Genomic DNA, 27098 nt, shown 5'->3' with positions numbered 1-27098 from the left:
AAAGTACCTGAAATTCTCCGTTTTCTATTAATATTAAATGAACCCACTCTGTAAAGCAGGCCAGGATTTTCCAGTCGGCATCTAATTTAAACAGAATTTAAAAGTTCAGATACCATTCGTAATATAATTTATGACATCTTAAATTCCAGAATGATACTATTTTCCAGTTAGAAAGCACTTAAAGACTGCTGCTAAGTAAATTGAAAGATAAATAAAGGAAAATGTTATTATGGACAATTCACCTTTGAAAAGGAAAAAGTATGAGAGCAGTAATTATTCTGATTTCATGTTTTTCAAGTGTATGCTAAAAACTTAGTAAATACTGAGATTTTTAACAGATGGACCCCTCAAGACTGTCGCTGCACATGAAAGTTCTTATTCACTGAAGGCTAATACAGCCACTGTTGATGTTTAGAGGCTGTGTCAATCTGTTGAATTCCCACAGTGCTGTCTGTATCCTGATGAGCAAAACTTTGAGGGAAGATGCCAATATTTCCAGCGGCGTGTCCTTCTAACCACTCATCGTTCACTGGAAAGCGGAAAAAACACGATAACACTTTAAAACAGGAACACTCGTTCACTATTAACTACAGCTTTTACCTCAGTAAATTATTAATTTGTTGCTAATAATTAGGAAGGTAGTTGTTAAGTTTGAGTATCGGGTAGGATTGAGTAAGGTCATGTAGAATAAGGCATTAATATGTGTAATTACTAATAATAAATAGCTTATATTTTAGTAATATGCATGCTAAAAAGCAGCCAGTTAAGAGACCTAAAATAAGGTGTTAACAAAAATACTCACATGTGTGTAACGTTAATAATAAAATCAATAACAAAAAGATAGCCCACTGTTTATGTACCTTTACTGAGAATGTCAATTGTGTCTTAGCCTTCACTGAATTCCAAATCCTCCGGGCCTTGTGCATTGTAGTCGTACAGTGCCACCATCTGATAGAGAATAGTCCTGTTGGCCAGAGGGTCCTCGTTCTTTGGACAAGATGGAAAAAAACAGGAATATATTAAAATATTAAAAATTGCTCAAAATATTTTTATGAAAGAACAAAATTCATGGAGATCGTTTGCCTTTTTTTGTCCCTCATAATTAAAAGAATTGGTTAAGTATTTACAGGTTGATTTCCTCAAACGGTGTAAACACGGTGAGTGAGTGCTGCTATCAAAACAAGCAGCACTGGCAGACATTTACAGCAAGATAAGCTAACCAAACTAGAATTTTGCAATTCTGTTTGGTATCGATAGTGGTACAATTTATTAAAGATGTAGTAGATCATTTACTCACCCTTGTTTCGTTTCCAAACCTGTATGAGGTTCGATGTTGCATAAAAAGGTATTTTAAAGAATGCTGGTGATCAAACAGTCAGCGGTCCTCATTGACTTCCATACTATTTTGTTACCATACCATCAAATCAATGGGACCAACAACTGTTAGGTTCTTTAGAATATCTTCTTTTGTGTTCAACATAAGAAATGAACTTATACAGGTTTGGAATGAGTAAATGATGACAATTTTCTTTTTTTTGAGCGAACTCTATCTTTAAGTCACTGATAGCTGTCAATCAAAATTAGCAATTAGTTTACCTGACACCAAATTTGGGCACGACCGCATTCAGCCCACACCCTCCAGGCTATCCAGCCTATCATCACCATTCAGTGGTGTTAGGGCTCTGGTGCCATTCGTTCTGTGTCTGTGAGAGGAAGCAGTAGTAAGTGTTAGAAATGTTGTGGGGGTTTGTACAACGGAAAAATGTGACCAGAGTTCTAACATACTTTAAAGCTGGGAATTTATGGTAACTAAAAGCGGGTCAAGCAGACTGCAGGTCTGTGATATTACCTGAGGCGAACGTTCATTGCTGGCTGTCCCTAATTTCTCAGCGATTTTGTCTTGCAGATCCCGGAAAGAAGTTTCTGAAGGACTCTCAGAGCCATGGTGTATGTATAGCGCACCTTCACTATGACTGATCCAGACTCCTGAGGTGAAGTTTGGGCCTGAGAAATTGGCGTCGGGGAGCACATCTGAGGTTCTGACTGAGATAACTGAAACCTACATATGACCAGTTCACTGGGATTTACATAACAATAACTTGATTTTTTTTTAAATATTTACCCCAAATACCTCTTTTGACCATTGCAAAGTTTGCACAAGGTATTTGCATATTCATATATAAGTTTTGTCACAAGGTAATCAGGTTTCTCTGCCAGAGAGTGGCCTCAAATAGTCCCCTTTTCAAAATTTTAGCAGTTTTCCTTTGCTCCCTTGGGTGTATTTCTGACTGAATCAGGCCAAATCAAAGGCCTGCTGCTTCAACACTCCACTTCATGTCTGAGTCACAAAACTCATTCAAAAGATCTCATCTCACACAAAGATCAACCATGGCGGCCACTGCATTAATCATGCTCTGCTTCTATTTCCATCTACAGTATATGATATTGTCAGCAATGCTGTCTTTCAGGCTTGACAAATTGGACAGGAAGATAAAACATACACATATGTGTGTGTGTGTGTGTATATATATATGTATGTATGTATATATATATATATATATATATATATATATATATATATATATATATATATATATATATATATATATATATATATATATATACACATACATATATACACACACATATATATATATACATATATATACACACATTTTATGTATTTATTTATTTTTATAAATAATGTACTTTACACAATTATTAAACTGAACTGAATCAAAACTGAAGCTAAATAATGCTGTTTTACCTTACGTCACTAATTCCTTATTCTGTTACTTCCCGTTTAATACTGTGCAGCTGCTTTGAAACAATCTTAACTGCATTAAGGGCTGTGTAAATAAAAGTAAACTGACTTAAACCTTTTAATTAATGGTGAAAAATCCCTAACGGTAAAGAAACCACTGCTTTTGTCCTGCCACAAGGTCAGGAGTCTTTCATCATATCCAAGTGTGTTTGGTTACTCACCTGCTGTGTGGGGGCGCGGGTGGAGCTGCCGGTTGTAGGAGGAGTTGTGTGGGTAGCATCGGCACAGGAGGGCTGCAGCTCTGCAGGAGAGAAAAACCTACTTTCTTCAGAATACCGGTACAGTCATTTTTGCTTTTATTTTTAGGACAGTTAAAGGAGAGACAGGAAGTGATAACTGCAACATCTATTATATATATAGAGTTTAGAGATTAAATTTCCTTTTATTTTTTTCATAATAATATGTATTAATGAAAATAAAACACATACCACTTTAACAAATTTAGTCAACCGTTTCAGTTTGAATGCTCTGTTTTATCTAAAATTCATTTCTGTACCTAATGAACGTTGAGATGGAGCTTGGGGGTCGGTTTGGAGGTTTTAGGGCTGGTGGATGCGGGATGCCATTGGCGAGTTCCTTCAAAAAAATGTAGAAAATTACTAAATATGCTACTTTAGTTCAGACACTGAATGCTTATACACTATGCCAAGCGAGAAATGTAGATCTTCTTTTGCTCAATTAATCATCACATATCTGGCAGAAGTGGTAACAAGAGGCTATAAACTTCTTAAACCTTTTTTTATTTTTTTATGACTGCTTTTCTCTTCCCTTACAATGAGGCTAAAAGTAACGGTGTGCTGAGGCGGCGTGGTCTTTGCCAAATTTCTGTAGTTTTGCAAAGTGTGTAAGCACATTTTAGACTAAATTAAAAAGCTTTTAAAGCTGTCTGCATTCATAAAGCTCGACGTACTGTATCTAAGAGAAAAGCTGGCTAAGACTTGGCAAATTACAAGACATTTAAAACATTAAATAACACTCTGTTGGAAATGAAAAGAAGTCATACAGGAAGTTAACAAATGAATAAAGGGACACTTACGATTAAGCTTGTTTTTCCCTTGTTTTTGATGCCCATCAGTTCAAGAAGAAATTGGGGACCAGACCTCTCTATTTTTAAAGTAGGAAAAGAGAAGTTTTATAATCGTTATTCTATAATCTGTCATTCTGTTTAATATCATATTAATGATGGCATTTCAGCGGCTTTGCTTGACGTCAGAAAGCGTAGGTTATAAAGGCGAAAAACAATTAATGTGCCTCAAATCTAAACAAAGCCTCTGTAGTCCATCAAATTCTAGAAATGGTGAGTATCCCACCTTCCCATCATAAATAATGACCGCCAGTCCGTCTTTGTCATCATCACTGTACAAAAAACACTTCTGCTCCTCTGCACGGGCACCGTGAGCTCCCCTGCCCCCTTTGCCACATATGCACTCTTCATTTTCATGTAGCTTGAGATTCCCTATGCCGGAATAACATATTTATCTTAATTAGAAGTGCTTTTTGTGCTTAAGTTGACACAAAACTAGTACAATATATTATTATATCTACGTATTAGGCTGGTCTTGATATTTGAAGTGAATACTGAATACATACTGGCCATCTTCTACCTTGGCTCATAGTAGCCTGGTTTCTGCAGAGAGATATACATAGTCAGTAAAGTCTAGTTAGAAACCAAAAGTTTGTAAAAAAATAAATAAATAATAAAAAATTAACAGGTGCAGTATAACAGGTTGTAATTGTACCTGTGGCCTGAGAGGATCAAAACCTCTAAAGTCATCATTGGGAATCAAAGAAGTGATGACCTGAAAGAAAAGAGTTTAATTTCAGCATAAATATTTCTCAAGTAATAGTGTGCATGTACTTAAAATATGCTTTTGTCCAGTTCTTTTGTGTTTAAATATCATACAATTTACATTTATTGAAGTTTGCATCTTATAGTTAGTTTCCAAACAGCTTTCAAAGGCGCTGTACTGTGTGAAGATACAAGTTACCTTAGCTTCGCCCAGAAGAAGTCCCTTGGTTTAACCTGGTCTACATCCCGTTTCCTGGGATGGAACACTTCACCTCAGGAACCAACAGAGGCTCCAAAACCTCTCTCCTCTGGGAATAAAATAGGCATTTCATGATTACAATGTTTAGTGGAGTGTTGTCAGCTTAACAGACTGCTGGAAATCATCACAACCTATACTGCACTCGATAATGCTTTACCACTAAAAGATCAATCATAATGTAGAGAGGATCTCTTGCAACTATGAGGAAAAAACTTTTTCAGTTTCCTCTTAGCATTTTCTTGATAAAATGTCACATAGGTCTTACAGAAATAGCCTCTAGAGCTATGTCTATCAAGTTGCTTCAGCCCGCTCCTCTCTCCTGTGAGGCGATGTCAAAATTTCTCTGGCTTTGTCCCATTGCTGCAGTCTAGAGTGGACCCGGCTGCTGCATTATAAAGGACCTATGAGTGAAAAAGAAATCCTACATAAGTTCATTCTAGATTATACACTGTTGTTGGGGTCAAGTTTAGTTTAATTTGAAATACATTTTACTTTTATTCAGCAAATATGCATACAATTGATCAAAAAGGTAGTAAATACATTTATAAAGTTATTAAAGATTTTTATTTTACTCTGTTCGCTGAGCAATCCTTTAAAATGATCATGTTCTCCAAAATGTTAAGCATCACAGCTGTTTTTAACTGTGAAAATCAGAACATTTCACATTACCGATTTCACTATATATATATACATAAAGTATCATTATATTTTTACTTCACTTAGGAAACTGTAAAGTAATTCATTCCCTTTCTAGCACACAGTGAGTAATGAGGCTGCGTCTTGATTATTCTACCAGGAAATTACATAAACCATGCCCATAGTACACATTCCTGATGACAAACAGTGGATTAGTGGGGCACATTTTTGCTCTTTGTCTCTGAGAAACTTCTAGAAAGCAAACGTTTCTCTTTTTCATCCAACAGGCATTTGAGGAATAGAAATGTTGTTTCGTCAGTTCAGGCTAACCTGAGCTTAACCTGACAACTAAGGAATGCTGGCTATGTCTTATCTTATTTCTTTGTTGGCATTTGACATTGCATAATCGTGGAGCTTTTTCACTCGGCCCTCAAAGAGGCCTTGTGATGGATATCTGAACAGGTGAACTCAACCAATGTTCATGTTTAATGGCGGAGTTGACACAAGGCTAGACAGAAATTGTAAACAGTTTCCCACTTGTCAATAAAACAAATTCAAACAATCATACCGTTATACATGGTTTTGGTTAAACTTTTTTTGAGCATACAAAGAGAAATATGCTTATGTTCCGACCTGCCAGCTGTACATTTTATAGCGAAGGCCCAGCTGTTTGTAGTCAATAACAGGGTTTTCCCTCATATATTTCTGAGCCCATATACAGTCAGCCAATGCCTCCTCCAGCCTGGTGTTAGGAAAAAGACAGACACAGACAGAAGGGAAGAGAATGAAACAGAGAGCGAGCAAAGAGAACAAAGAGGCAGTGTCAGATGATGGCGAATCAGCCGCCCAGAACATCAACTTTAAACAAAAGAGGTCAATGTTTAAGATGTTTTTGTTGCGTCACTCTGTAGCGTAGACTAGTCTGCTTGTTCACAGAGAGCTACAGTATCCTCACCTGTTTGCCATCATATGAACGGCAGACCTCTGGAAAAATCCCACAGCAAGACCACGATCCTTTGCGATTACCTGGTCAGAGAGCCTAAAAACAGCATTTGACATTGTCAGAGACTCTCAAACCACATCTCCTTTTTATCTAGCAATTGCAGTTTGTATTTCCAGATTATATTTTTAACTACCTTAAAATAACAAAATTATGAACTAAGCAAAGGGTTTTCAAATTGGGGGCCACAAGGAAGCACTGGGAACCATGGAAAAAAAAAAAAAAAAAAAAAAATAAAATAATAAAAATAATAAAAATATAAATATATATATATATATATATATATATATATATATATATATATATATATATATATATATATATATATATAACAGAAAAATCTTCTAAAATACATCTAGATATTTATATATTTATATAACTTTATATAACTCCTCAACAACTTTTAACATAAGTATGATTTCTAAATAACTTATAATACATTAATTTGATTCAAATAGAAAAACATTAATTTATATGACAACATTAGAGTTAGAATACTATTGTAAGCAAAAATAAGTAACAAATTAATAATAAAAACTAAATAGTTTCCAAATAATAGTCTATACATTTGTAATAATCATATTAAGTGTAAATAATGACATACAACACACAAACACACAGCTGCCTGTATAGTCATATTTTGTGGCATCTAAAAAACAAAAACCCCTAAAAGTAAAGTATAGACATAGACAATGATAATTGTATTGAATTATTGAAAGAGATATCCTACATTTACCACACTTGTAATTGTACCTTGATGGCGAGTCCATGACCCAGGGCAATGTGTGTCGAAGCAACCACAAACATAGTCACGACAGTTGTGTTCTGTGATCTGGTTGAGTTTAGTGAGAGCACACTGCCAGTCCCGGCCGTCTATCGCTCTCACGGCCTCATCCCACAGCTTGATCAACTCTATATACAGCATGGCCTCTACAACAAAATACAAAATAATCAACTGATATTTCAGAATTACTCTATACTAAGCTGTACTGAGAAAACACAATATTTTTGCATCTAATATCACTAAGAACAAAAGAGTGAGCGTGGCAAATACAGGCGAGACTATGAGCTGTATGCAGGTTCTTAAAAAGAAAATAAAACCATAACCTAATACTAGTACAACTGGGACACTTACCACTGCTTAGAAACTGACAGAGACAAGTCAGGAACCCGAACTGCTTTCTAGAAGCGAAAGATCAAGAATATGAGCGTGGCTCCTGAACAGGTGTAAGTCAGAGTTCTCAGTGAACTCACAGGAAGTGATTTTTGTATTGTGACACACAGCTGTGGTTCCTCCCACCATGCTTTCAGGAAGTACCACATTCCCGGCAGAGACAGACAGAGGCTTGTTGAGGAGCAGGTGGAGCACGTACACAATGGCTCAATTAAACAAAAGCTGATGCATAAGAAACCGAAGACAATGTGCACACCTACACAATAATATATACAGCACACTAAAAAGTAACTATAAAGGTTGTCTGGCCAAGAGTTACACTACCAGGGAGCACTTAGTCATTGCCTGACATTTATTTTAATAGGAAGAGAGTCAAGAAAAAGACTGGAGAGAGGAATCCCGGCATTGCTATATTACCATGTTTATATAGCAAGTTTACAGCTTTAGATTTTTTTGGGGGTTAAAATTATCTTTAATTTTACATGATCTCAAAAAGAAACAGGCAAAAAAAGGATGTGTTTTGACACATTTGTAGCGCATTTGTCCACATGTAGATATGTTAAGATACATGCGAAGAACATATTAAACTATGTGGGATAGAAGTGAAACATCCAGGAGAGCAGACGTACTCTAATTTAACCTTAGATGGCGCTACAGATGTTTGGTAAACAATCCCACAAGGGTTCTATGGTTTGTAATCTAAAACACAATTTAAGACAATTAAAAAAAAAAGTGCAAATTACTTGTACGTCTAAAAAATTTATTGCTTTGTTGATGTACAGTTTTGTTGTATTACTAATATATATATATATATATATATATATATATATATATATATATATATATATATATATATATATATACTACCAAACACAAATACTACAAAAACCTATCATTGTGGTTTATTGGCCATTGACACCTTATATGAGTATGCTGAGTGTTAGATGCTAAACACTTCCAAATTCTTTTTTTAAATACTGACAATCTGAGTGATCCAAAGACTAACTCACAAAAAAGACACACAGCACACAAAAGGCACTAGTCGCCACCATCTGGTAAGTAACGACGTAAAATGCAAACATTTTTAATGCAGAAATAGTCACTGAAGCACAAATCCTAACCCCCATTATTAAAAATTCCCACCATTACAATCAAATTCAGGATTAGATTCTTCACGTTGTTATTGAACTCTATCTTTGGTTTAAATTTAACAGTTTCACGTGCTTGTGTAAATCAAATTAAAATCATGTTTTTGCATCGTGAATAATGCAGCCTTTTTGGAGGGATATAGGGAGTTTGAGACTGTGAAAATAATTTAGGTATTTTCTTGGAACATGTTTTTTGATACTTGAAATATATATATATTTTTTTACATAGGCCTTCCATTTAGAATGAAGTTAAACAAATTATTGAGTATATCGTAGAAATGTATTATTTATTCATTTTAGATTAATGTATTGATTTATTTATATTTATAAACATACACTTACGTACATAATATCATGTCACGTATTTTAAAGCATGAAGACTTTTACTTTGAAATTGTTTTTTGACTTTTATTCTGAAACTGTTGGGGTACTTTTTATGTCATACGCCGAAGCGCAGCTTCAAGTCGAACACACCTATTGAGACGGAGGTCTCTGCACAACAAAAGTAGGCGTTTCTAGATTTCGGGAGTTTTCAAATATATGGGTGTTTCACAATCATGCCGTTAAAATTATCCCTCTGATCTAACCCCACCCCTAAACCGACGCTCACTACGACGTCAGCCAATCAGGTAACACAGTTTAAAAACGCCCTGATGTGGTAACTCCCATTAGCGAGACCTATACTTGAAATTATTATTAACCTGCCAAGCTGCTGTGTTGATTGCTTTAACAACCCTCAAGATAACGGTGTGGATCACATGCCGTACTTTTGACCCAACAGAGATAATCGCTCGTCTGCAACGTTTATAGACGACTTGTAAACATGACACAAATCACATGACAGCTGACATGATCACGCGACAGTCAGTAGCCCTGTGTTGATTTTGGGAACTTTGCTGGGTTCCAGGCTTGTTGTGTGGGGTCTCTGTGAGAATGGCTGCACGTTGGCTTTTCCTTGGATTCGTGCTGCTGATCTTCGGTGGAAAAACTGAGACGCGTTCATCTGTGGCAAGTTTTCATATAATTGTTTGTTGATTCGTGACATTTTATTGCTGACGAAGATCCTCAGTTCTCTCTCCGTTCGTTTTTCAAACGTTTCTTCAGTCCGTTTTTGAATTCTCCTCTTCAGGATTTTCTGTTTTAGAAGGAAAAGCTCAATAAGGAGGTCATCCCATCTCACAGAGACCTTGCTCCTGATTTCAAGGAAAAGTATTTTAAACAAGTTTTAGACCACTTCAATTACAACAGTCTCGGCAATGGCACATACGACCAGCGCTACCTTATTACAGGTAATAATAATCTGCCAAAACTTTTATTAAACTTTTATATTATATCCACACTGAGTGAGTGTATTGTGTGTTTGCTGTAGATCAGTACTGGAAGAAAGGCAGTGGACCTGTTTTCTTTTATGCTGGCAACGAAGGGGACGTATGGGAGTTTGCACGAAATTCAGGGTTTATCACAGAGCTGGCATCTGTGCAGGGAGCCCTGGTGATATTCGCTGAGCATGTAAGATTTTCATGTAACTTGAGTCGTACGATCAGTCTTTATTTGATGTCAGGTTTATGCAGTCATACAGTTTGCAACTGTCTACTAATCTTTAAGTTTTACTTTAAACTCTAGAGGTACTATGGAAAATCTCTTCCATTTGGGAAAGAGTCCTTTAATATCCCCAATGTGGGGCTTTTGATGGTGGAACAGGCCCTGGCTGACTATGCGGTCATGATCACGGCGCTGAAGAAGGAACTGGGAGCTCAGAAATGTCCTGTCATCGTCTTTGGTGGAAGGTGAGGATTCAGTGAGCTCATACCTTCTGACAGACATACTGTGTGTGTGTGTGTCTATGTGTCTATATATATATATATATATATATATATATATATATATATATATATATATATATATATATATATATATATATATATATATATATATATATATATATATATATATACACACACACACACACACACACACACACACACACACACATAACCATTAGTTACATGATATTGATTCATTATTAAGTTAAACATAGAATAACAACAAATACTTTCAGTCCTGTACATTGCCAGTCAAAAGTTTGAAATGAAATGCATTTGTAATGTTTTAGACTTTTTCTCACCAAGGTGAGATATTATTATTATTAATATTATTATTGTGAGATATTGCTACAATTTACTTCTTAATTTTTTTTATTATTATTCCTGTGATGGCAAAGCTAAAATTTCAGCAGCCATTACTCCAGTCTGTCACATCATTGTAATATTTTCATTGGATGCTTAGTTTTTATAGTTCATATTAATAATGTTATTTTATGTATTAATTTAAATTTTTATGGACATCATGATGCATTCATTGATAATTACAAAGTTCAAAAGAACAGCATTTATTGGAAATGAAATCTATTAATTCTTTCTTTGGATCAGTGTAATGCATTTTACAATGTTTCAGTGGTGGCGTACCATGGTTTCTAGAGAAGCAAAAACCTTTAATATTGATAATAAGAAATGTTCCTAGAGCAACATTTCAGCATGTTAGACTGATTTCTGATGGATCACGTGACACTTTTTAAATTATCGTTACTGTATTGTGACCAGTAGTATATGTTATGTCTGTTTTTCAGCTATGGAGGAATGTTAAGTGTTTACATGAGAATAAGGTACCCTAATATTGTGACTGGAGCGTTAGCCGCTAGTGCTCCCATCCTGTCCACCGCAGGTCTTGGAGACTCTAGACAGTTTTTCCGGGACGTTACCGCTGTAAGTTCATATTTAATCACTGTAACTTCCTCCAGCACACACATAGACACTAGCGGTTCTCCCGCTACAGGTTTTTTTCAAGGATTTTCTCCAAAATCCACCGTGAAAACTAAACAAGTATTTACAATAAAATAAAGACATCATATTAACAACCATACTAACATTTTATAGACCAGATAAAACAAGCACTAATAAACTAATCAAACAAAAACTAAATACCTCGTTTGCTGCATGCTATGAGAAAGAGAAACAGTCTTACAGTCTTTGTCTTCTTTGTTCAAGTCCTTTTTGACGAGAGCAAACTTTTAGCAGAGTACACACGATATATATAAACTTGCCGCTAGCAAGTGGAAGGAAAAGTCTCGCACCTGCGTGAGCATTTGCGCATGTGCTAGAAACAAGATGTCAAAATAAAAGTCTCATAACATTACAATAAAAGTACACATAATGAACAGAAAGAATTCTAAATTATGAAAGTGACCAAATATAAACTAATTACCCAAATTATATAAACCATAAAATGACAGCATTTACAATCCCTTTCTTTTGTTTTAAAACACGCTTTTACAATATAATACGTTTTGTACATAAAAGTGTTTAAGATTTTGTATTAGCGTAATGCTAATGTGTTCCGTTTGCTCACTCAGGATTTTGAGAAGTTTAAGCCTGCCTGCAGAGATGCAGTTCAAGGAGCTTTCCAGAAGCTCAACACTTTGGCACAACAGAAAGGTATGGTTAACCTTGTTCAATTTGTGCTTGCTTTTGTTTTCAAAATGGATTTCATTCTTCATGTATACCAATTATACTTACTTACATAGACTACAGACACATCCAGTCTGCCTTCTCCCTGTGTAAAACTCCCTCCACCCCAAAGGACATTCATCAGCTGAACGGACTCTTACGTAACGCCTTCACCATGATGGCCATGCTGGATTATCCTTACAGCACTCATTTCATGGGCAGCATGCCAGCCTTCCCTGTGAAGGTATTGGACCTTTCACTGTCATGAATTTTCAGACAATCCCATCACCAGAAGGGAAGGGGATAGCATAAAAAAACTAAATGCTTGCCACTGAAATACCTCAGTGCATAACGCAATACCTAATGGTGTTAATCAGATGTTTTCCTGATGCATGTAGCAAATGAAACCATTCCAACTTGCTTAGCAGTGCGGTTCCGCTGAACCGCTGTGATTGTGTGTCCTAAAGATAAATCCCAGTGCTTTTTACTTTTACAGGTGGCGTGTGAAACCATGCTGAATGGCACTGATCTTATGTCAGCACTCCGAGATACTGTCGGTAAATGACTGCAGATTTGCACAGATTTCATTTTGTGTTTCTTTTTTAAATCCCTCTGCTACTGGCATGGCTCAAAAGGCCGCCATTAATTTTGTGCCTCCCCACAGGCATCGTGTATAATTCCACTGGCCAGCTCGCATGTTATGACCTCTACAGTCTCTATGTGGAGTGCGCTGACCCCACCGGCTGTGGACTTGGCTTTAACAGTTATGCATGGGATTACCAGGTACCTTGATTAGTTCTCTCTAAACCCTGAATATTGGATTTTAACGCAAATCTCTAGTAAAACAGATTTATATGGACACTACAGAATGCTGTAGAGATGACGTCATTTAGTAGGCCAACCCAGAAGTCTGCATCGCCTTCGTTCCAATAGGATTTTTTCATTGGCTTTTGGATTATTGCGGTGGAAAAAAATCCAACAAAAGTTTGATTCTTACATAACTTGTTCATCAACATTTATGAATTCTGAAGCCTAAACAGGATAAATGTCGTCTGTAAACAATGATTCCAGTTGGAATGGCATGTGACAACGTATTTGTCTGAAAACCTCTTGGCCAATTGTTAGAAACCACCTTTTCCGAAACATGTAAAAGCTTTAATACTGTATTCTACAGTTAACCACATTACCAATGACAATTAACCAAAAGCCCATTCCAAAAAGATCATTGACTTCTGGATGATGGAATCAAAAGTCGTAAATCGTCCAAATACTTTGCTTAAATGTCCTAATTGAACTATAACCTAATCATGGCTAAGCCCTGCCTATTAAACCAGGCCTATAATTTGTAGAAATTGGTTATATAACCTCTGTAAAGTAGTAAGTTTGATCTAATGTATTGGAGTTGTTATAGTATAAATAGGCTTTCATTTCACTTGTAATTGTATATAAATGTTTTATTATTAGGCCTGCACAGAGATCGAGATGTGCTATGAGAGTAACAATGTGACGGATATGTTCCCGCCTATGCCATTCACCGAGCAGCAGAGAGAACAGTATTGCTTAAAGAGATGGGGAGTAGTGCCGCGTCCAGGCTGGCTGAAGACACAGTTCTGGGGCGATGGTAAGCTGAAACTAACAAACAGTGTCTTTCGGATTTACCTCATGATTATACATCAGGTTCTGCTTGCCTTTGGTCCTTTTAATATTCATTGGATGTTTACAATGAAATGGGAGCTCAGTGTTGCATCCATTTGAATTTTCTCCTCTAGATCTCTCCACCGCAAGCAATATCATATTTTCCAACGGTGATCTCGATCCTTGGGCTAATGGAGGGGTAAGAAAGTATAAACTTTCAAACTTTTTAAAAAGGGCTACACTTTTTTTGCCTGTTTTTTTCCGCCCCTCTCTACAAATGATGATCTGAATAATTCAATTTATTAATTGTGTAGACCTCAACAGCGACCAATAACAAAATGTTTTGTTGTGCTTCTCTGTGAAACGATGATGGAATTCTAATCAACTGTAGATCAGGAAGTCACTCAGTCCATCGCTGATTGCAATCAACATACCAGAGGGCTCATCATCTGGATTTAAGGTGCATACTCTTTGAAAATAAGACAATAAAATGCACATTTGACTGTCATCTGATCATTCTTGGGTTTTTCCTTTTCTTCTTAGGGAGTCCAACCCTAATGATCCCGAGTCTGTGATTGTGGCTCGGAAGAAGGAGTCTGAAATCATTGCTCAATGGGTGAAGGCAGCAATGAAGGAGTCATCATGAGTTCATTATGTGCAATTTATTTCAACATTGTAAACTCGTAAGATATTAACTCAATTTATTTTCCACAAAAAATGGACATTAAAAAGATACAATCAAGAAATAATTTTTTTCAATAAAAAGAAGAACATATGTACAAACTCACTCTATTTTGTGCCAAGGAATATGTACAGCTTTATCACATATTGTCATCACTCCTGTTGTACACATTTTTTCTGAAGTTCATGTCATATCTTTGGTGTACGAATGATTCAAAAATATGCTGATTCGTCAATGTGCGTGATGCATCTGATTTTGAGACACTTGCACAAACGAGAGCGAAGCATGAAAAGCCCTTCATTTTTCATAAAGCTCAATTGAGTCTAGCTATCTCTAGTTTCTCACAAAATAAGAGAAAAAAAAAAGTACAGATAGCAAGTTATTTTAACACTTCCACGCTGTATTATAAATAAATCACAAAAGTTGTAGATAGCTTCACAACAGGAATGAGATGTTTAAAATAGGTTGAAATCTTGTAAAAACGTGATTCTCTGGCTTGAAAATAGACAACATTTGTCATTGCTCTGAATATAAAGGCACACGCGGAACAGAACACCTCACCACAGCACAAATAACGAGAAAACGGTAAATGATCAGCCCTTGATGAACATCTCCAATGGTTTTAATGTACATACTAGCTAAAATGGATGTTAATGTAAGATTCTCCACAGTGAAATATACCCCTTGTTTCACAGACAAATCTTATGCCTTGTTTCAGATTTAATGTAAATCTTTTCTATTTCAACGGAAAGAAACTTGCACTGACTGATCTAAAATGCAAGTTAAAATTACTTAAGTGTCCTAAGTGAACTATGACCCAATCCTGTCTATAAAACCAGGCCGTAATTTTCAATCACAATTTTTAAATACAATGCACGTAGTACATCTGTAAACAGTAGGAATATTATATGATGGTCAAAAATATTTTTTCTATTCTATTTAAGCTCAGGACCACAAACTGTTTAGCAACAAGTAGCAAAATGAATAGCAAACATTTCACTGTTCTTCCTGCAAGAAAACATTCGAATTTTAAAGTTGTAAGAAATCCACCCCAAGAAAACAAAATCCAATTTTTCATATTTTACAAAACAATCTACTAATACCATAAAGTTCTTCATACACAAATACTACACAATCACATCTGATCTAGGTCCCCTGAAAGACTGAAAACTGCCATAATATATGCCCTTAAAAACATTGTGCTTGATTAACGCTCTATTCTGACTACAATCACGAGTGGGACCAAATTGGACAAAAAAAAATAATGGTTCACCTGCTAGTGAGTTTCAACATCAAAAGAAGACATATTTAATATATAAAAATAATAATGAAGCCTCTAACTAACACCAAGGTCAAAAAAACCCAAAACTATTTCTCCTATTCACAGGAATGACATTTTAAAAATCCCTCAGCACGTTTGGGGTTTTAGCTCAAAATGATTAAATAATTAATAAAAACAAACATCTCCCCTTGCGTGTGCTTGATCGCAAGATAAAATCATACAGTGCTGCCTGATAACAATGCGAATGTTTCAATGGATATTAGCTCTGGAAAACAACAAACTTATGATTTAAAGAAAATTTCTACAAAGCTAAACAGACCATCAGATGATGGCGAAACACTCCCTAAACAACAGCAATTCTTTCATAATAAGAAAAAAAGCACACACACTAAAACCTCAAAACACACCATAAAGTGCTTGCAGTCCCCATACGGTTTCACAGTATGAACATTTTTGTCCGTGTGCTTGGGCTAAAAGACTGCACATAATGATTCAATAGCTGATCGACAGCATCACGATAGCATAAATAGAGTAAAAAATTCAGAAACTCTATTAATAGAAACATACAGATAACTAGTACAATCAGAAACTACACATCTACAAACAGTTTCTGTCATGGCTATTTTAACTTTTTTTTCACCAGTTAGTTACTTTCGATTACAAAGAGTTCATAGTGTAGAAAAACATGGCAGTTTGGATATCAAATGTGTTCATGGCCCTGAGAGAGGTGTGTTTGGTTATGCACGTGCGCTCGCGGGTGCTTCACTCTGCTTGTGGCCATATTGGCAGAGGATGGGCTTCAGTGTTGAAGATGTACTTGTCTAAGCTGATAAGGTCTGAGTCATTGGAAAACAGCAGGTAGAAGTACTTGAGTGTCTCACCCAGGAAGAAGCTCTCCATCTTGTCTCGAGGATTGGGATTGGCTGGGTCACGAACGTTGTTTATAGACGTATAACCTCCGGTGGGAACCTGTGGGGAGAGGAAGACACTGAAGGGTGTTTGGAAACATTCTTGTAAACTGTTGATATGAACAGAAGACTAAATGTAAGGTTCAGAAAAGCACAGAGAGAAAGTGCAAGTACAGTTGGAAATGGAGCGAGGCAATGTTTGAATAAACCAAGAAATATGAGAAGTCATGTAGCAACATGACGTTTAGATGTGAGCCAATGATATCAAGAGTCTTGTTCTGACAAAGCACCAATATTTGGATTTGGGCCAGAATTTTTTTTACAATATGACAGCATTCAATTTCACATTTTCTGACCAATGGATAAGGATTTTTATTTCATTTTACTTTTAACTAACTTTAGAGACCATTAGAGGTTTTTTTGCGAATTCTCCTTTCCCATGTACTTTTAATATTTTTCATTTTAAAGAATGTTTCATCCCTGAAATAAGAAAAATTGATACAATTTTTCTTATGCTCACCAATGTGCGTTTATTTGGCTACATTTATTTAATCAGTACAGTAAAAACTGTAATATTTTGGCATTTTATTAACATTTAAAATCTGTTCTTTATTTTACTTGTATAATGTAACTTATTCCTGTGATTAAGTGAAGTCATTACTCCAGTAATAAGTGTCACATGATCCTTCAGAAATCACTCTATAATGCCGATTTGTACTTTCATGCTATTATAAATAAAAAAAAGGTTCAAGAGAACAGTATGCATTTAAAATACCTTTTGTAACATATGCATTTACTGTTACTTTTGATTAATTTCATAAATTTTTGCTAAATATAAAGTAAATGTAAATTTAACTAAATGTAAATTTAAAAAAAGGAAAAAAAATACTGATCTTAAAACTTTTAAATAGTCGTAACTATCTCGCATATCATTTAGAATAGAAAACATGTAAATTTGGACGCAGTGCAGAACAACATGTACCTTCCACAGTTTTGCATGTCCTAAAACATTTCAAAGTGACAGTGGATCCGTTTCATCACTCTCTCACATACCCTTGTGTACTTATTGAAGTTCTGAAGGATCTCCCAGCCCCACTGCTGGTACTTCTTATCCTTAGTGAACCTGTACATGTAGAAGAGGCTCTCTACAGTCTCTGGCACTTGAAGGTTGTGTCGGTCTGCAATCTGTAGGACATTATGAGATCACAAAGATGATTACATTTCACATACTCAAAAAACTGTTTCACAGCTGCCAACTAAAAGCTCTTCCTGAGCTCACCTTTACATCTACATCCTGTGTGCTGCTCTCATGCATGTTGAAATGAGCTATCTCCGGGCTCAGACCCGTCTCCATCTGGGCGTACATCTGGTAGCAAGTCTCTATCAGCTGTTTTGCCAGCTCCATGTGATCAGCAGGAAGGCCGTAATGTGCCCCAAGTGCAAGTGTGCCAGGCAGGAAACAAACCAAGTGGTCCTGAAAGAAACAAGAAAGGAGGGGAAAAAGGGGCTACATGAGCCATTTGATTCTAATGGGCCTGATGGCTTGTTTTTCTTTGAGAAGATCACAAAGATGATTACATTTCATATCAAGAACAAGTATACCATTTTGGGACTGAAGTGGCCATGGGACAGTTCTCCTACAAATGTAAGGCCAGAAGGAGTGGACTTTTTCAGGAGGTTTTTCTTCACACCTTCCACAGCCAGGAGGTAGTCATCCAGCAATCTAAAAAAGGGAGCACAAAATCTCTGAACCTGGAGCTGTATATGTGATCCTGGACCACAAATCCAGTCTCAAGTGTCAATTTTTCATTCATCTGGAAGATGAATAAATAAGCTTTCCATTGATTCATGTTAGGATAGGAAAATATGTGGCTGAGATGCAAACCAAAAATCTAAATATTGAGAAAAATCGTGTCCAAAATGATGTTCTTAGCAATGTATATTACTCAAATAATAATCAAATAATACGTTTTGATATATTTACAGTAATAAATTTAGAAAATATCTTAATGGAACATGATCTTTAATTAATATACTAATGATTTTTTGATAATTGTGACCCATACAATGTATTTCTGGCTATTGCTACAAATATAGTGACTTAATACAGGTTTTGACTGAAATCAAGACTCTACCCACTCATTCTCAGTCTCGCCTCCTTGTATCCACTGCTTCAGTAGGTACTCGTAGTAGCTGTCAGCCCTGGCGCCCAATGTGTAAGTGCCCTGATGCGTGAACAGCCCGTTGTTGGTATTGATAAACATCGGCACTAACCCATCTTGCTTTCCATCCAAATTATGCACCTGCTTCATCACCTCCATTACAGCCAGCTACGGAAAGAAACGGAAGTAACCACCTGTTGCTATGAGAACAGAATTGCTTAAATGAGTGTTCAGGTCTTAACTGAGAAAGACTGTCCATTGTCTTGACCTTGTATTTGGGGTCTCCGGTAAGTCGACTGAGCTCTCTGAATTCTAGCTGAATGCTGGTGACCTCAGCTACGGTACTGTCTGAAGTCCACTGCGGTGGATGAGCCGTCCCCTTGCCTATATTCACATCCGAATAGGGGATTTTTGAGGCAGTGGTAAAGGCGGGCATCAGTCTGGAGCCAATATCTTTCTGAAATCACCAGAACACAGTAACAGGATAAAGAAAAACTTTGAAGACTCCAGCCCTTTCATTAGCACGTCTTCTTTACTCACAGCTTTTTCCAGGAACAAGGAGTCTCCGGTGAGATGGTAAGTACTCAGAAGGCCACCCAGTATACGAATGGTGCTCTCAAACAGATTAACATCCACGTTCTTATCGAAGGAGAGCTCTTTGGCCACCCACTCCCTGGCCTCTGCAAACTCTGTCAACAAGATTTATGTAAATCAAGTAAAAGCACATTACACACCATAAAAAGCTCAGTAAACATAAAAAAATTGCATTTTCGTAATATGAAGACTCATTACTATTATTAAGTATTTTGTTGGTTGATTTCCCACAAATGTGTAAAAATGGTGGTTCTGTGCTGCTAGAATTGGTTTGTTTCTTTGAACTTCTTAACCAGCCTGACACAGTAAGGTGGGTTTAACCAAGGCTGTAAGTTTAGGGCTGATCTGTTTTGTCCACCAATGGACAAATATATTAACTATACATATATTACACTTAAAAAAACTAATAAAATTTAGAAGTGTAATAAATAAGTTTTTAATTTCTTGTGACTTGGACTGGAATATTTTCCCAACAAGAGCTTGGGAGACGGACAAAAACCCCAACTTGGGTCTATGTTGGACTCTGTAACGTATTTTTTCTTCTTCTTGCAAACTAAATTACCCTCTTTGAGACCCAAGATCCACATGGTGTCCAGAGCATCAATTAGGGTCAGCCCAAGTCCAAACCACTCTCCATATGATTTAGAGATTGGTTTTAGCTCATCGTGACCCCAAGCAAAGTTCTTGTAACCCTTCCAGGCATGTCTTAAGGCTTCCCTTACAGTCTCCAATCTGCTCTCAGCTGAAAGAAACAGAAACACAGGAAACAGCTGCTTCAGTGCAATCCGTAAAAAGAAACAAATGAATTCGGCAGATCAGCTGCATAAAATGGGTTTATATTTAGAAAGTATTAATAGATCGAGCAACTGGCTCTTTTCCTGTTCTATATCAAAAGGAGTGTAGCTGACAAAATAACAAACCAAGTGCTAATGAAGCTGCGTCGTCTTGGATTTCTGTGTCTTTGGTGTCAGTATCAGATGCCTGTTCTTCTTCTATCACAGCTCCACGCCAACTACACACATGTGAGAAAACAATAAAAAACAATAAACAAAACATACAATTATGAACTCCTTCACACTAGCCAAGCTCATCAATCATGCAAAATGCACATGCTTTTGTAATCATAAGGTTTTTAAGTACAGCTGACATTAAACATCAAACCTAATGATTGGCTTTCCTCCTTCAGATCCTTTATCTGCATTCTTCAGGTCCAGTTCCTGATTTTCTACTCCCAACAGACTCGAAACATTTGTTTTGGTTTGAAAACGGTTCTGAAAGACAGGAGGTCCACGTCTACGGTAGTCCTTTTTCTATTTTTCAGAACCAAACATGTTACTGCCATGAAAAAGCCCAGCCTGTAACCTTGAGTTATCAGGTTACTCATAAAAAGAGGCCATCCAAAAAGAAAGCAAGAAACAAATAGGTCAGGCTAACCTCAGAGGGTGGCTCGTGAAGAATGGACTTGTACTCATTTTTCAGGTTGACGACAAATGGCTGTTTTCCATCATTCTCGTTCTCCGCTACCACACCATCTGAGAAACAAACACAGAGAAAGTTTAATGAGTCTGATGGCATGAGTACGTTTATTTTGACCTTGTAACTTTATTTTTGAGTGAAACTACGTATTTCTCTCTGCTTTAATTTAATAAAAGCTCACATTTAGACCTGCTTCATTTCGATTGGATATGCATACTTCATCTCTACTTTTGGTACAACCCTACTCTAGAAGAGGCATGTTCCAATTTTGCTTGCACTTTATTTTACAGCACACGTATAGTATGTACATAAGGAACAGAAATGTAAAATAAAGCGCTACCGTGACTTTATGTATTACTCTCATTCAAAGTCAATTTGAAAGCTCGTTTTCAATTGCATTACAGCATCTCACCTCTCCAGTGCCCTATAAGAGTGGGAGATGTGGCAATTCCACAAACCAACAACAGCATGAGTGTAAACAGGATCAGGCTGCGCTGCAATCTGGACAGCTGTTTCCATTTCTGGAGACAAAGCCAAGATGATTATGTCACGTTTTGTAATCAAATATTGGGCAAAGCAATCAGATTACCCAACAGATGAGCCTTGAAACTACAATGTTGACAAACAAATGATTGTTGAATATTAACTCACTCTCCAGCACGACTGCCGCCGCCATTGCTTGCTGTTGGTGTAGCTGCCACTTTCGCTGAGAGTCAGAGATACAAAATCCCTTCTTGACGGAGGCAGCATGATTCCCTGTCTCTCTCCAGGCTGCTCATAAACTCAGTGGCCAGGTTTCTGTGTGTACAGAGACAGAGAGAGAGAGAGAGAGAGAGAGAGAGAGAGAGAGAGAGAAACAGAGAGACAGAGACAGAGAGAGAGAGAGAGAGAGAGAGAGAGAGAGAGAGAGACAGAGAGAGAGAGAGAGAGAGAGAGAGAGAGAGAGAGATAGAGAACTTTGTCTAAAAACGTACAGCGCTGCCTACCTGTACAACATTTCTGGGTTGACCATGATATTCAAAAGTGCTGTCTATTAAGGCAGTACACTAGGCGTTAAGACACCGTCAGTCCTGCGTGGGCTGCTGACTGGCACATACAGTACTGACAACACAGATGTAGACAAACCGTTTTTTTATGTTTACGCTTTAAAAACGTCGACGGCATAAAGACATTATCGTGTAAGTTTAATTCACAAAGCAAGTCTAAGTACCAGATGAGGCACTGTTATTAAAAGAGAGAATTCATGCTAAAAAATTCGGAACAAACAGTTTCGAATGTTTTGATTCATTCAAAAGAACCGATTCATACGAGTCGCGCGTTCCCATTTCAGCACGTGAATATTTCGCTCAGAAAACAAAGTCAAGAGTATTTTTGTACGGTGTCCCTCTACAGCGGCAGAGAAAACGAAGATGAAGAAAACAAACTGACTTCGGTATATAGTACAAACTGAATCAAAGAATTGTTTGTAGTCATGAGAACTGGTTCTCGATTGCGAAGCCGTTCGACCAATTTAAGTGTCAACTGTCAGACAACGCTTGCTCGCTAACAAAATAAATACAGAAAATTATTTATTTACATTATCAAAGAACCATCAAACCTATATATTTTTATTTAGTATAAATAAGTTTCTTCATTTAGCACATAATAAAACTCTCACCGGGTTACTTTTCTCTGCCGTTTATGTTCACGCAGGATTAAGCTCAAAGATCGGACATCAATAAGTCATTCACCTCTCTTCCTGGAGTACGCGGAGTATCCAGCTCTGTAAAGCGGAGCTCTGATCGGCTCAGGATCTCACGACGGTCCGAGGCATCACTGAAGGGCCTAGAGCTCGCCAGCGATCACTCACACTCACAAAAATCCCATTCGACTCTTCAACTGTGGCGAACACCATGCGACTTTCCGAGCGGCGCGTCTGAAAATCCTCGAGGGTTAAACGCAGCATATTGCAGCCATTTTGCTCGGAACAGGTTTCAACTGATTTCCTGGAGACGAAGACAAACCAGCTGTAAGGAGGAGTGTTGTACAGTACACTAGCAACTTGTGGCTTTTCCAAATAATCCTCCAGAGGGCGCCAGGCACGCCGCGAACTGGGACCAATCAGGAGGAGAAACCTAAAACACCCTAAAACTCATTGTTTGGTCCATGTGTTCTTCACCATATAAGCCTACAGGTTCTTACTACACAGTCCTGCACCGAAATGGTAATTGGAGTAATTGATTGACAAAAACGCGAATATTAGATTTTTTATTTTTTTGTAAAATAAATGAATACTTTTATACTGCATAGATGGATTAAATTGATCAGTTGATGAAAATTGAGTTTTATATGCTGTAGTTGCATTGTTTATGGCAATAATTCGCAAAACGGTTATCTACGGTTATCTCTAATATCTATAATATTGAGCGGCGCAACATCAACACTGATAATAAATATTTTTCTTGAGCACCAAAAGGCATAGCAAAAATAATTTCTGAAAAATTCTGAAAACTTAAAATTCAGCTTTGCCATCACTGTAAAAAAGTACATCTTAAGTATTTTATGTTAATAAAATGTCATATTTTTAGTACCATTAAGAGACTTCTTTCAAAGCCATTTTAAATAAAAAATTTTACAGATCAAGTTTTGAACAGTAGAGTATATAATTAAACCACATTGTTAGATTTGTCCATTTAGATATTTATCCGTGCTTTATTTTTTATCAGTTTTTCCCTTGACAAAGTCACATTTACAATACTTAACAGCGTTCTGATTCCTGCAGATATTAACTTGCGCTTCCCAAATTAAAAAAAAATCTTTGCAGTTATTAAAATTCACGCTGAAGGCATTTTAATTTCATACAGTAACCTGAAAGAACACAAACCCTTGAGGATTTATTTTGGTTTCCTTTGATTTTTACTTAGGCAACCATAACATACCCAACAATAAAAACACACTCTTTTGAATAAAATCAGTTTGCTATTAAAACAGATTGCAATGAGCTACTTTTACAACGAGCTAAATTGTCATTATTTTTAAATGGGACTCTTTTTGCAATTCGCACAAAAGAACAACAATTGATTATGCGTTATTCAGAAACGGTCATATAATTTGTTACGTAACGTACTGTAAATTCCATTGGTTCCACCGTAAACAATGGCCCAACGGCAACGGTCTGACCAAAATATTCTCATTCGTGTTATTAGTCTTCACAAGCAGTACCTCATACATATTGTATGCTTGAGGTACATTGTTTAAACAATATCAGATTTGAGTGCCACATACACCACATGGCCAAACGTGACAGCAAATCTCTGGAAAGGTTTAAAAGCCTTCCAACAAGAGCAGAAGCCGTTACAGCAGTGCAGAGTGGATGAACTACCTATCAATGCCAAAGGTTTTCAAATTAAACGTGCATGAAGCGCTTATGGTGTTAAAGTGCTCAGACACTTTTGGCCATGTAGTGTATATCACAGTGCTCTTTGTCATAAGGTGCAACAAAACCTGAATCAAAGGGAAATCATTGTGAAATATGACGAGTAACAACATCCCGACGTTACATAAATAATCAGTTATTTGACAGGAAACAAGCGTTGTAAACAATATATTACATCTCCTCGTGAGAAGCTGCGCACCGGATTGCCGTTGCCACTAGACAACAAATCAGTTTAAAATTGTACACTGAAGGTACACTGTAAACCGAAGGTGAAAACTTCATTAGGAACCTCCATTCCCACAGCAGATGGAGAACAGTAGAGTAAAGAAAGTCCTGATATTTGCTTATCGTTCTCGGCTCTGCTTCTCGTCTCGGCAGAGAAGGGCTCTGCACAAGAGTTGAGCGAGTCCTCAAATGTGTTTGCGTTTTAGCTGAAGCAGACTTGTCCCACAGTAAACTGAAACTGTTCCGTCGTGTCACTGTGGCCAAATAAAGCCAGATCTCTGACTGGTAAAAGCTCCAGGTCTTCAGTCTCTAACTGGAACACAGACTCCCGAGGGCCTGGATCCGGTGACCCGACAGGCTAAACGCAGACAGAAAGAGGACATAATCAAATTAAGCCAACGACAATGCAATCCATTATCATTTAGATACAGTTATCTCACTTCGCAATCCAGTAATGTTCCCAAGAAGCTCTGTCTCCTTGAATCTGCGAGGAACTTAATGTCTCTTTCGTTGGAGCCCTGGTGGCTGTTTGGCTGGCATGAAAATGTGATGTTCTGCTTCACAAACTTGCTGTTGAGTCGCAGGAATCTCATTTGCACCACACCCGTTTCCATGTAGTCGAACTATAAAGACACAAAGATTTTCTCAAGTGGGAAATGCACGATGGCAGGAGTTAGTGCTTCTGAGCAAACGGCATACCTGAAAGCCGCCATCTATAGTGCTCAACCATGTAAATGAGTCTGGCATGGCGTCTCTGAGCCAGGATTTCATGGGGATCTGAAGCAGAGATTATCAGGTTATTATTTACTAAACACAAATCTTAAATTTGGAGTCAGTAAGTATTTATTTATTATTATTATTATTATTATTATTATCTTTTTTTATTTTTTTTTTTACAAATTTATGTTTTTAAATCTACAATGATTAAAAAAAATGTGAGTGAACACAGTACAGGTTTTTTATTTTAAATGAACACTTTTCTTCTGAGCTTTTTATTCATCAATAGATTCTTAAAAAAGGAATCATGGTTTCCACAAAAATATTAGGCAGCAAAACATTAATGATTAAAATTCAGCTTTTCCATCACAAAAATACATTTTATATATAGTGCTGTTGAATGATTAATTGTTTTTTTGCATCTAAAAGAAAGGTTTTTGTTTACATAATATATGTGTGTGTGTGTGTGTATTGTGTATATTTATTATGAATATAGAAATACACACACATATATATATATATATATATATATATATATATATATATATATATATATATATATATATATATATATATATATATATATATATATATATATATATATATATATCTAGAGAGAGAGAGAGAGAGAGAGAGATCTATATACTTTTGTATATTCAACTATATATTCAACAATATATAACTACATTTAATATATAAACTTTTAATATAAATTTCTTTTAATATATACAATCATGTACTTGTATTTATATATACATAAAAATATACACAGTATACACAAATATATTATGTAATTTCTTCATTTTGTATGCAATTAATGACAATTAATTTGATAGCAATAATATATAATAAAATAGAAAACACCTATTTAAAACTTTAATTATATTTTACAATATTACTGTTTATATTACATCTTTGATGAAGAAAATGCAGTCTGAAGGCGCATAAGATTTTCCTTTCAAATATTTCCTGTCACTTACTTCAGACGTTTAAACAGTAGTTTCAAATTTCAGTATGAATTTAAGGTATTTTATCACATCGTTTTTTTACGGCCCCATCAAATGCTAAGGAAAAATGTACTTACCTGTGGCTGCAGGGATGGCAAACATGTTTGTCCTCCTGCACCGAAGTTACAATAGACCAGCAAAGCATCAGCAGGACTGCCCTGATTTGGGTCGATATAATACATTCCTGAGACAAGAATAGTTTAGTTAAATAAAAATCAGTAAGAGCAAGTATAAGTATTCACACAGGCCATAATAATACATTTAATTACCAATTAACCAATGAACAATAACATTCATAAGATTGACTCTGACCACTGGTTAAGTTAGAATGACTGAGCATCAACTCCAAGCAGGTGGTGGCTGGATGTTCTTTAGTGCCATCTGGAGGATCTATAAAGAATCGCAGGTCTTCCTGTAGGGAGCTTAGCAAGGTCTTAATAAGCGGATAGTTGGACTTGTCGGAGAGGTACATGATGTCCTAATTTGTGCAGAAAATCAAAAAGCACTGTCACTTGAACCAACAGTTGATGTGTTAAAATGTGTTATTCGTACAATGAATGGATTCCCAAATCCCTTATTAGGTGCTTACTTTTAGCTGAGTCATTGTTATGTTCAGAGATAAGCCCGGTGGACCTGGAAGACCCGGTGGACCCTAAAATAAA

General features: G+C 36.5%; 1 protein-coding gene and 2 pseudogenes across 3 annotated transcripts; 1 reads left to right on the top strand and 2 right to left on the bottom strand.

The window, feature by feature from the left end:
* Positions 1–389: 389 nt before the first annotated feature.
* On the bottom strand, positions 390–7433 carry LOC122346087 (annotated as a pseudogene).
* A 2289-nt stretch (positions 7434–9722) lies between these two features.
* On the top strand, positions 9723–14755 carry LOC122345420 (annotated as a pseudogene).
* Positions 14756–16317: 1562 nt separating this feature from the next.
* LOC122345419 (endoplasmic reticulum mannosyl-oligosaccharide 1,2-alpha-mannosidase-like) lies at positions 16318–23139 on the bottom strand. Of its 3 annotated transcripts, none has more exons than XM_043239536.1 (14): positions 22803–23139; positions 21724–21870; positions 21485–21593; positions 21031–21128; positions 20758–20906; positions 20517–20608; positions 20159–20338; positions 19543–19691; positions 19271–19459; positions 18980–19170; positions 18443–18563; positions 18120–18314; positions 17894–18025; positions 16318–16901 (listed from the first exon to the last, which is right to left on the bottom strand). In XM_043239536.1, the coding sequence occupies exons 2-14, from the start codon at positions 21820–21822 to the stop codon at positions 16695–16697; spliced, it is 1911 nt and encodes a 636-aa protein (XP_043095471.1). In that variant the 5' UTR covers positions 21823–21870; positions 22803–23139; the 3' UTR covers positions 16318–16694. The 3 variants fall into 3 exon arrangements, with proteins under 3 accessions (XP_043095471.1, XP_043095473.1, XP_043095472.1); XM_043239538.1 differs by having other exon boundaries at positions 20758–20867; XM_043239537.1 differs by having other exon boundaries at positions 22730–22866.
* Positions 23140–27098: the final 3959 nt, after the last annotated feature.

Source organism: Puntigrus tetrazona, chromosome 5 (genome assembly GCF_018831695.1).
Source record: "Puntigrus tetrazona isolate hp1 chromosome 5, ASM1883169v1, whole genome shotgun sequence".
NCBI lineage: Eukaryota > Metazoa > Chordata > Actinopteri > Cypriniformes > Cyprinidae > Puntigrus > Puntigrus tetrazona.
This window is presented reverse-complemented; position numbering and strand designations above follow the sequence as displayed.

Excerpts from the sequence above, each read along its gene's own strand:
- LOC122345419 (XM_043239536.1), bottom strand. The coding sequence starts at position 21,822 with ATGCTGCCTCCGTCAAGAAGGGATTTTGTATCTCTGACTCTCAGCGAA. Across the intron at positions 20,609-20,757 it reads GGAGGAAAGCCAATCATTAG|TTGGCGTGGAGCTGTGATAG; the intron begins GTTTGATGTTTA and ends ACATGTGTGTAG. Across the intron at positions 19,460-19,542 it reads CCTTGTTCCTGGAAAAAGCT|AAAGATATTGGCTCCAGACT; the intron begins GTGAGTAAAGAA and ends TGGTGATTTCAG.